This window comes from Priapulus caudatus, unplaced genomic scaffold (assembly GCF_000485595.1).
Source record: "Priapulus caudatus unplaced genomic scaffold, Priapulus_caudatus-5.0.1 Scaffold101, whole genome shotgun sequence".
Classification (NCBI taxonomy): Eukaryota; Metazoa; Priapulida; class Priapulimorpha; order Priapulimorphida; family Priapulidae; genus Priapulus; species Priapulus caudatus.
In genome coordinates, this window is record NW_014577162.1 from 244,041 (window position 1) to 255,482 (window position 11,442).

Consider the following 11,442-nt stretch of genomic DNA (forward strand, 5'->3'; position numbering starts at 1 on the left):
CGCGAGACCAACACCTGTCATGTCTGCGCCCACAAAGTACATGTGATGTGACACTGTCACTAGTTGTTGTTAACAATTTATTAACGTGAACACGTGTTTGTTGATTTAATCAAACCCATTGAATAATTATACATAATGAAGAATGTGAGCTCAGTCCGGAAGAAAGGAGATCTAAAAGCACAGCCCAAAAAGAAAAAGAATTCGAGGTTTAGGAAGCGAAATGTAAGCATCGAATTTAGTAGCTCCAAGAAACGGTATTGCTAGGGTTAGATACCTAGGGCTAGGGTTAGGGTGTCACACAGCCTGGTCGGGTTACGAATTTAGGCGCTCGACCACAGCCACCACAGCCTACAGGGACCTGAGGCGAAAAAAGAAGAAGAAAAAAGTTATATATATAAAGAGAAGAAGGGGTCTAACTTCTGCACGCTGGCGATCACAGTAACCTTTCATTTCAGCTCCAACCACAGACAGAAATTCACACTTATTCTATCAACTTTTGCACCATATCACAGCCAGGGCCGCCTTCGGCTGTGATACCTCGGTTCCGACCAGACGACTAGCGGGCATCCATCACAGCCGAATGGGATTAGTACCGACCGTGGTTTATTCAAAATGGCGGCGCCCATACAGAATCACGCTTCAGCTTGTTTTGAGCTCATCTGACATAGTCAGATGCAGCTTGTAGAATCGCATGATCGTCCGTGCGTCCGTCCGTCCGTCAACAGTTGGGCACAAATCTTAACCGCTCGACGTACGGTCACGATATTCGGGACGTGGGGGGGTAATCCGAAAACGAGTTGGGATGTCGAAGCTGGGGGTCAAAGGTCAAAGGTCAAGAGGTGTAAAAGAAGGGGGAACATTCACTCCTTAACTTAAGGTATAGGGAGGAAATGCAAAATTGCGGCACAAATCTAAACGGCCTGACCTAGGCTCGTGATAGTCGGTGTATAGCATCATGGTAGGAAAAACCATCATTGTGCCGAAATTGGAGGTCACAGGTCAAAGGTCAATGGGGCACAGGGCAGATTTTAGACATTTTCTGAGGACATGGTGTGACCGAGCGATTGAAAAACTTTTTTGTTTCAGCGGTGACCTTTAGAAAATCATATGATTTAAGGAGCGTAAACCTTGTTCAACAAACATTTGCCTTTGCAATTAAACTGTGCAACTGTAGCCTCACATTGACACAGGTATGGGCTCTAATAATAGCAAAAGCAGTTCAGTCCTTTGTTAACAGTCAACAAATCAATGTTTAACCCTCCTCTTGAGGGTCAAAAGGTTATCCAACACTTACTCTTCGCACGTCAGTGGAAAGCACATTTCATGGTCCTTTCAATAAAGCCATAAAAATGCTAGGGTGCTATAGACAGACTGCTTGCCATCTTAGGCCTGAAGGCTGAATGATGAATCAGTGAATGCTCACGAGGCAAAAACACAGGCAGCCCATGGCTGGCACGCTTCTTATCATAATTGTTGCCTGCCAACCTGCAATGCACCTGTTAACTCACAGCTGAGCAACTGCCTGAATATACTTACTTGGATTTTAGCCTGTACCTACTGTACGATTTCAGGAACGATGCCATCTTTGATTATTGATTACACTTGCACCTGCGCCAATCTTCGTCTGGCAACTATTAGCGTAGTTTAAATTAGATGTTTTATTCTCTATGTAACTTTGTAATACGAATAAAATAACTAAGCTAGTACCATATTATAATTATTATAATGATTACGTTTCACTATCTTGAATCTTAACTATATATCCTGTAGCGTTATTGCCTGCGTATCCATTGTTACCAGTTTGTTGCGAACAGTAAGCTGTTATCCATATGACATAGTAGAGACGACTATATATATTGATTCTATGACTGTTAACCAGGGGCATGAGGAATATAAGCATATTAATGGGCAGTAAAAGGCATCATCGCGGGTTTTAATTTTTAATTTATTAATGTAAAGAGATGAGAGAAAGTCTATAGATAAGAGAGGAGGAGTAGTAAATTGAGACGGGGATCAGGAAAACTGGTGATCGGTGTGTAATGCGAGCGTGAAATCGGGTACATATTAGTCTGCGAGATTGTTTGTGGCAACGGGGATGGGAAGGTGGGAGGCAGGGGAGGGAGGTCGAATTATAGGGGGAGGGAGATTGGATGGTAGGGGAAAGTGAGAGGCAAGAGTAGTGTAAGGTGGGAGGCTTATGGGGGAATGGGAGTTGGGATCGCAGTGGGGAGGGAGGTGGGGTAGAGAAGGACTCCCGCCCCATCTAATTAAACTTGGTAGAGTCCATGCTTCCATAATGTTGAAATCTTTTATATGATAGATTAATAAATTAGATAGCTTAATCTAGTGATCACATTAATTCGAAGTGAAAGGCAAGTATCATTTATATTAAATATAAGACCAATATCTGCTGGGGGGAGATAGTGAGCGTTCTAATGCAATTGAGTGTACGTCAGACTGCGTATCTGCATCATCTGTCGCGTCTAACAAATGTGTCACTACGCAGCGATCTGATAGTTTATTAACCGTAGCAAAATACCTCCAGATGAGCCTCAGGCTCGCTTCTGCGGCTCTTGTTCTCTCTCCCCTTCTTCCCCTTCTTGCGCCCTTTCTTCCCCCTCTCTCGAGCCTTTGCTCGCCTAGCTATCAGCTGGAGGCCACAGAATTATGGCCTTTCGCACTTTCGGATTCACCCTAGCTAGTAGCTGCTATGCAGTAAGTAAGTATTGATCTCGGTGTACAACAGCGTACACTGCTGCTTGCTGCTGCTGCTGCCCTGCCCGCACACAGCGCCGCATGCGCACAGAGGCCCTCACTTCATTTCTGGTATATTAAACTTAATAATTGCCAGCTGACGATGATCGCTGCGATCCTCCTCGACCGGTGCGCCACCGTCGTCTCGCGCGAGATCTCGCGGAGTGCCGTCTTGTAAGCGGTGCTGTGCGTTGAGTGGCGCGCTCCTGGCGAGAAAAGAGTGTGTGGCGTGTTGTAAGGACTTGCGTGTGGAAAATTGCAGCCGAACCTAACCCCAACTTCCTACGCCTAACTGTGATCCCAACGCAACCTACCCAATTGTGTAAACGCACTGATATCACCGGCGCTCGTGTAAACACCAATGATGTCAGCTGGCATCGTCTCGGTAAACCCCAATGATGTCCAACGCGCGCTCGCGTAAACGACGCAATGATGTCACGGGGTCCTCGTGTAAACATCAATGATGTCACCGGCGTCTCGTGTAAACACCATGATGTCACCGACATCTTAGACAGTACACGCGTTGTCAGCTATGGAGTCACCGCTGTTTGCTTCGGCCCCTCCGCTCGGATGCGATGCTGGGAGGATGCTGCCGCGAATGCGCAGTGCTGGCTGTCCGCGGCAACGCTCCCGCGCGCTCGATGGAAGATATAATAAACATGGCACCATCTCTCCGCGGCAAAGTCAAATTAGGACCACTTCAAGCCGCCGCCGGATGCTGCTGCTGCTGCTGCTGGCTGGCTGGCTGCTGCTGCATGCCTGCTGCTACTTGCTACTCAGCTGCTAACCTGTGTGCTGCTGCTGCTGCTCGCCGCTGCTACTGCTACCTATGCTGCTGCTGCGCTACTACTGTGCTGCTAACTACTGACTGCTATAGCTATTGCTGCTGCTGCTGCTGGGCTGCTACTACTTGCCTCGCTGCTGCTTGCTGCTGCTTTCTGCTGCTGCTACTACTGCTCGCTACTACTGCCTACTACTGCTAACTGCTCCCTACTGCTAACTGCTACTGCTACTGGCTACTGCACTGCTACTACTGCTACTGCTACTACTACTACTACTGTGCTGCTGCTACTACTCATGCTACTGAGCTACTGCTGCTGACTCGTTGCTGGTATGGCTTGCCACCGACGCAGCATGATGCCCTACTCTAGAACGGGGTAGCGTAGCGTGCAGGCAGGTCGGCAGGAAGCAGGAAGGCCGGGAGGCATGCAGGCAGGCAGACAGGCAATGCAATGGAGCAGGCCAGGGAGCACTGCATGGAGGCAGGCAGGCTAAGGCAGGAAGGCAGGAAGGCAGGAAAGGCAGGAGGTTATGCAGCGCCAGGCAGACAGGCATGCATGGAGGCAGGAGGCAGGACGGCATGCATGGAGGGCAGGCCGGCAGGCAGGCAGGCAGGCAGGCAGAAAGGCAGGCAGGCAGGCAGCAGGCAGGCAGCAGCAGGCAGGCAAGGCAGGCAGGCGAGGCATGTTGTTATTGATCGCGTTTGTATCGGTCGGCCGCTGCTACTGACTACTGCTAGTGCTACCGCTGCTACTGCTAGTGCTACCGCTGCTACTGCAGCTATTGCCGCTGAAATGTAAGATTACGTGAATTTCTCGTGCCGCGAGCAGCGTGGTGATTGTTGCCGTGTGCGTGCGTGCAGCCGCTGTGTGTTCGCGTGCGTGCGCTGCTGAGCGCGTGGCTGATTGCTGCCGTGTGTGGCGCGCGTCGCGTTGCGCCCTGTGCGTGATCGCGCGTGGCTTGATTGACTGGCCGTGTGTGCGTGTCGCGTCGCGTGTGTGCGCCGTGGTGCGTCGCGTGAGCGCGTGGCTGATTGTTGGCCTGTGTTGCGTGGCGTGGCGCGCGTGACGTGCGCGTTGCGCGCGCGTGGCTGATTGCTGGCCAGTGTGGGTGTGCGTGCGTGAGTGTGCGGCCGTGCGTGCGCGTGCGTGCGCGTGGCTGATTGCAGCCGTGTTGTGTATGTGGCGGTGCGTGTGTGCGGCGTGGCCGTGCGCGTGGCTGATTGCTGACCGTGTGTGTGTGCGTGCGTGTGTGGCGCGTTGCGTGCGCGTGCGTGAGCGCGTGGCTGATTGCTGGCCGTGTGTGTGCGTGCGCGCGTGTGTGCGCGTGCGTGCGCGTGGCTGATTGCTGGCCGTGTGTGTGTGCGCGTGTGTATGCGTGGGCGCGGCGGACGCGTGGCTGGATTGCTGCCGTGTGTGTGTGTGCGTGCGTGTGTGCCGTGGCGTGCGCGTGGCGTAAGCACACCGCACACAGCAACCGATTTTAGCAAACGATGAAACGATGAAAACGATGAATCGATGAAACATAGGTGTGCGGGGCTGAATATGCGAGCTGAGAAAAAAATACAACTGCGTCCAAGCGAACAATCAAGCGACAAGCGAATTGAGTGTGAATTACACAGCCAGCTCGCACACGCTGTTCAATCGTTCCAAGGTCACGCGCAACACCACAACACACGTCCAAATCATCGTCCACACAGAAATCAAACATTTTGATTTTGAATTATCGTCCGATAAAAATAAAATCGTCTACAAATGATCCCCGCACACCTACATCGTTTTCATCGTTTCATCGTTTCATCGTTTCATCGTTTGTAAAATCGTCTGGTGTGCGTGGGCTAAGCGCGTGCTGGCTTGCAGGCCGGTGTGTGTGTCGTGCGCGTGTGGTGTGTCGCGCGGCTGTCCGCGCGTTGTGTACGTGTTTTACTTAGCGCGTATTCATGTTTGGCGCGCGTGTAGTCGCTTTGCGTGTATGTGCTGCGTGTAATGTGTGTTGTGTGTTGTACGGGCATGCGTGCGGGCGTGTGTGGTGTGGTGTGTGTGGTGTGTGGTGTGTGTGTGTGTGTGTATGTGCTCGCGCTTGTGTCTGTGTGTGTGCGTGTTGTACGTGCGTGCGTGCGTGCGGCGTGCGTGCGTGGCGTGTGTACGTGAAGTGCGTGCGGCGTGTGTGTGTGAGATGCGTGCGTGTGTCGTGGGTGCGTGCGTGTGGCGTGCGGGCGTGTGTGTGCGTGCGTGCGTGTGTGGTGATTACTGCTGTGTATGTATATGTACTTACTACCCTTATGTATAGTATGTATAGTATATGTATGTACTGTATAGTGTATTAGCGGCACCCTCACCTCCCGACGGCTCTCCACTCCCAGCGAATCGAGCAAGCAGGCCAGCAGCCAGCAGTCTTCACCCCCTCTCCCCCTCTCCCCCTCCTCTTTCCTTCTCTCGCTTTCCCTCTCTTTCTCTCCCCTCTCTCTCTGTAATCGATGGTTGACATGCCGGCACGAATGTAAGGATAATAAGTATGTGTACAGCAGCAGTAGTAGCAGGCAGCCAGGCAGCAGCAGCAGCATGGCAGCAGCCACAGTAGCAGCAGTAGCAGTTAAGCAGCTGGGCACAGCAGTCAGTAGTCAGTAGCAGCAAGTGTAGTAGTCCTAGTAGTCCTAGTAGCAGCAGTAGCAGGCAGTAGTATAGTAGGGCAGTAGTAGCAGCAGTATCAGTCAGGCAGTAGCAGTAGCAGTAGCAGTCAGTAGAGCAGTAAGCAAGTAGCAGTAGGCACGAGTAGCAGCAGTAGCAGGCAGTAGCAGGCAGCAGTCAAGTATGCAACACGCAGTAGCAGTAAGTACAGCAGTAGTAGCAGCAGCAGTAGCTAGCAGCAGCAGCAGCAGCAGCAGCAGCAGTAGCAGCCAAGCAAGTAACAGCAGTAGTACAGTAGTAGCAGCAGCAGTAGCAGGCTAGCAGGTAATCATAGCAGTCAGCAGTAGCAGTACAGTAGGCAGCAGCAGTAGCGAGTATGCAGTAGCAGCAGGTCAGTAGCAGTTAGTAGCAGCCGTATATAGCAGCAAGTAGTAGCCACACAGTAGTAGTAGCAGCCGCAGTAGCAGCAGCAGTAGCAGCAAGTAGTAGCAGTAGCAGCAGGCAGTAAGTCACAGTAGCAGTAGTAGCAAGCAGTAGTGACAGCATTAGTAACAGCAGTAGCAGCAGTAGTCAGCAGCAGTAGTAGCAGCAAGTTAAGTAGCGGCAGTAGCAGCATCGCAGTGAGCCAAAGCCCAAAAAGCAGTAGTTAGCAGGCAGTAGTAGCAGTAGCAGTAACAGCAGTAGTAGCAGTAGCAGCAGCAAGTAACACAGTAGTAGGCAGCAGCAGCAGGCAGCAGCAGCAGCAGTAGCAGCAAGCCAGTAGTAGTAGCCAAGCAGCAGCAGTATGCAAGCAGGCAGTAGTAGTAGTAGCAGTAAGCACAGTAGTGAAGAGCAGCAGTAGCAGCAGCAGTAGTGGTAGTAACAGCAGTAAGGCAGCCGCAGTAATATTCAGTAGCAGCACGCGTACAGTAGCAGCAGTAAGCAGCAGGCAGTAAGTAGTAGCAGCAGCAGCAGTAGCACAGCATATAGTAGTAGTAGCAGTACGTAGTAGCAGTAGCAGTAACAGGCAGTAGTAGCAGTAGCAGCATCAGTAACAGCAGAGTGAGCAGCAGGCAGTAAGTAGTAGTACAGCAGTAGCAGTAGCATGCAGTAAGTAGGCAGTAATAGAGTAGCAGTAGCATCAGTAGTAGCGTCAGTAGTACAGAATACAAGTAGTACGAAGTAGTCATCAGCAGTAGTAGTGAGCAGCAGGCAGCACAGCAGCAGCAGCCCGCAGCAAGTAGCATCATGTAGCGTCGACATCGTGACACCCGCCTTAATATTGATGGCAGATTTATCACACTCTGCTGTCCGTCCCTGAGCAGTAATCGCCCGCGCTGTTACTTACTTCATCCCCCCGCAGAGACGTTTCTAATGCATGTAGACGCATGTTGCCTGTGTGTGTGCGTGCGTGTGTGCGAGTATGTGTGTGTGTGTGTGCGTGTGCGTGTGCGTGTGCGTGTGCGTGTGCGTGTGCGGTGTGCGTGTGCGTGTGCAGTGTGCGTGTGCGTGTGCGGTGCGTGTGTGTGTGCATGCGTGATGCATCGTGCGTGCCGTGCGTGCGTGGTGTGTGCGTGTGCCGTGTGCTTGTGGCGAGTGTGCGTGTGCGTGTGTCGCTGTGCGTGTGCGTTGTCGTGTGTGTACGTTGTGGGTGTGGTGTGCGTGTCGCGTGTGCGTGTGCGTGTGCGTGTGCGTGTGGCGTGTGCGCGTTGCGCGTGCGCGTGTGCGTGTGCGTGTGCGCCGTGTGCGGTGCGTGTGTGGCGTGCGTCGGCGCGTGCCGTGTGAAGATCGATGATAGACAGCAGGAACGCAGAAGAAAACAGAGGTACAAATATGAGAACACAATTGACAAAAATAGAAAATATATAAAATAGCAGTATGGGCAGGGAGTAGGAGAATGGGAACTATTGCAAATTTTTCCTGAGAGTCAGACGAAATGGGAGTACAGGCGAATGGGACCGTAGGCCGAATGGGGTTTACCCGTTGTTACATGTACACACGCACACGGGTCGCTTGTATGTACACGACGTACGCTCGCGCTGTACATGTACACACGCACGCTCGCTTGTAACATGTACGACACGCACGCTCGCTTGTACATGTACACCCGCACTACAGGTATGGCTTGCGGCTTGTACATCGTACACACGCACGGAGCTCGTTTGTAGCATGTACACCACGTACGCTGCGCTTTGTTACATGTATTAACACGACGGAAGCCTCGCTTAGTACATGTACACGACGCAACGCGCGCCGCTGGTACATGTACACATGGCACGCTGTCGCAGACTGGTACATGGTAGCACCAGCGCAATGCCGCTTGTACATGTACACCGACACGAGCTCGCTTGTACATGTTAACACACAGGTGCCCAGGAGATACACTCACGCTCGCTTGTAAACATAGTCAACAAGTACGCTCGCTGTAACATGTATATACGCTCGCTTTGTACAATGTCAACGGTAACGAAACCACCACGCTCGCCAGTTGTACATGTACACATGACAGGGCTCAGCCTTACAATGGTACACCGCAATGCTCGCTTTACATGTACACAAAATACGTCACGCTCGCGGCACAGTGAGATCGGAGACGGATTGTACATGTACTACACGCCACGTCGCTTTGTACATGTACACACGACGGTACGCAGCTGTATATTCTACCTGTATACACTCCCGCTCGCTTGTATATCTACCATGTACAACGGAGCACGCGTCCGCTTGTACATGTACACACGCCGCTCGCTTGTATATCTACATGTAACACGTACCTCGCTTGTATATCTACATGTACACACGCCACGCGTCACGTGTGTGTACTATGTAAACACACCACGCTCGGCTTGTAACATGTAGAACACGACGCCGACCGCTTGTATATCTACATGTTCACACAACGCCAGGCTTGTACATGTACACACGCACCGCTAGCTGTAGCATGTACACACGCACGCTGCGCCTAACAGGCAGAAAATTCCCAGTTGGTCTACACCCATTTCGCCTACCTCCAATTCGTGTCTACGCTCAAAATCTACCGCGGCATTCGGATTCCCATTTCGTCTACGATCGTTTTGGTTCACTCCAATAATTCATTTAATACATAATAAATTATGGTGTTTGATGGCATACATGAGTTAACTGTGTGTGTGTGTTGCGTGCGTGGCGTGCGTGGGACGCGTGTGAAGTGTCACTGTAATGTGTGTGGTGTGTGTGTTTTGTGTATGTGTGTGGTATCGGTGCGTCTGTGTGTGTATCGTGGTGCGTGCTGTAAATGCGGGCGTGCGTCGCGTGTGTGCGTGCGTCGCGTGCGTGGTGCGTGCGTGCCGGTGGTGTAGCGAGTGAGCGGGCACTGCGCATCATAGCCCGCGCGCGTCACTTTGGACTCGTAATAAGGCGCTACGCTCGGAGCCTGCCTCCTCTCAACCCATCCAGTCACGCTGCTGGCCGCGCGCCTTGCCGCCCGCCAGCTCGCCGCTCTCACATCTCACAGCACAACGCGTATCAGTGACGAATGGGTGCTGGCAATTGGTGCTGACGCACACAACACCTTACTCACCTCAACTCACTCACGCGTGATGCGTCGCAGATGCTGCGAGACATGGAGACCCGTGGCTCGGGGGGGGGGTTCACGAGGAGGAGGGCTGAGGTGGCTTTCACACGCAGCCATCAATCAAGATTTGCTCTGATCAATTTTAATTGATCAGATCGATCAGGCTTGCTTCACACGCATCATTCCCTGGTGACTGCCTTCCTCTGGTGACCTCCTCCCCTGGTGACTGCCTTCCTCTGGTGTCTGCACCTCTCCCCTGGTGATGCCTTCCTCTGTACCTCCTCGCCCTGGTTGGCTGCTTCCTTGGGACCTCTCCCTCTTGGTGACTGCCTTCCTCTGGTGACCTCCTCCCCTGGTGACTGCCTTCCTCTGGTGACCTCCTCCCCTGGTGACTGCCTTCCTCTGGTGACCTCCTCTGGTGACTGCCTTCCTCTGGTGACCTCCTCCCCTGGTGACTGCCTTCCTCTGGTGACCTCCTCCCCTGGTGACTGCCTTCCTCTGGTGACCTCCTCCCCTGGTGACTGCCTTCCTTCTGGTGACGCTCTGGTTGACGCCTTTCTGCTGGTGACCTCTGTCTCTGGTGACTGCTTCCTGCTGGTGACCTCGCTCGGTGATGCTCCCTCTGTTGACCTCCTTCCCTGGTGACTGCTTCCTTCTGGTGACCCGCCTCCCCTGACGTGACTGCTTACCTGTCTGGTGACCTCCCGCTGGTGACTGCCTCCTCTGGACCTCCTCTGGTGATGCCCTTCTTTCTTGGTGACCTCCTCCGCCTGGTGACTGCCTCCTCTGGTGTCGGACCTCCTCCCCTGGTGAACTGCCTTCCTCTGGGACCTCCTCCCCTGGTGACTGATGCCTTTCTCTGGGTGACCGTCCTCCGGCTGGTGACTGCCTTCGCTCGTGGTGACCTCCTGGTGACTGCCTTCCTCTGGTGACTCCTCCCCTGGTGACTGCCTTCCTCTGGTGACCTCCTCCCCTGGTGACTGCTTCCTCTGGTGACCTCCTCCCCTGGTGACTGACTCCTCTGGTGACCTCCTCCCCTGGTGACTGCCTTCCTCTGGTGACGTCCTCCCCTGGTGACTGCCTTCCTCTGGTGACCTCCTCCTCTGGTGACTGCCTTCTTCTGGTGACCTCTCCCTCTGGTGATGCCCTTCCTCTGGTGACCTCCCTCCGTGGGTGACTGCCGTCCTCGTGGTGACCTCCTGGTGACTGCCTTCCTCTGGTGACCTCCTCCTCCTGTGACGCCTTCCTCTGGTGAGACTCTCCTCCTGGTGACTGCCTGTTCCCTCTGGTGATGCCTTCCTCTGGTGACTCCTCTCTCTGTGAACCTCTCCTCTGGTGCTCCCTCCCTGGTGACTGCCCTTCCTCTGGTGACCTCCGTCCCCTGATGCCTGCCTTCCCTGTCGACCCTCCTCACTCTTGGTGATGCTTCCTCTGGTGACTGCCTTTCTCTGGTGACCGTCCTGCCCTGTTACGTGCCTCCCTGGTGACGCTCCTCCCTTGGTGACTGCCTTCCTTCTGGTGGCCTCTTCCCCTGGTGGACGCCTCCCCTCGGTGACGCTCCCTTGGTGAATGCCTTCTCTGGTGCCCTCCCCTTGGTGACTGGCTGTTCCTCTGTTGACCTCCTTCCCTGGTGGACTGCCTCCTCTGGTGTCGTGACCGTCCTCCTCCTGGTGACATGGTGACCTCGCTCCTCTGGTGACCTCCTCCCCTGGTGACTGCCTTCCTCTGGTGACCTCCTCCTCTGGTGAC

The 11,442-nt window shown here is 53.4% G+C and overlaps 1 protein-coding gene across 1 annotated transcript in view; it reads left to right on the forward strand.

The window, feature by feature from the left end:
- Positions 1–18: 18 nt before the first annotated feature.
- The window catches only part of LOC106805125 (ATP-dependent RNA helicase DDX54-like), a 37,419-nt gene continuing 25,995 nt past the window's right edge, over positions 19–11,442 (forward strand). Inside the window, exon 1 of the mRNA XM_014806606.1 lies at positions 19–222. Within this exon, the coding sequence (XP_014662092.1) occupies positions 136–222 (87 nt within the window). The 5' untranslated portion in view covers positions 19–135. The remainder of the gene's footprint in view (positions 223–11,442) is intronic.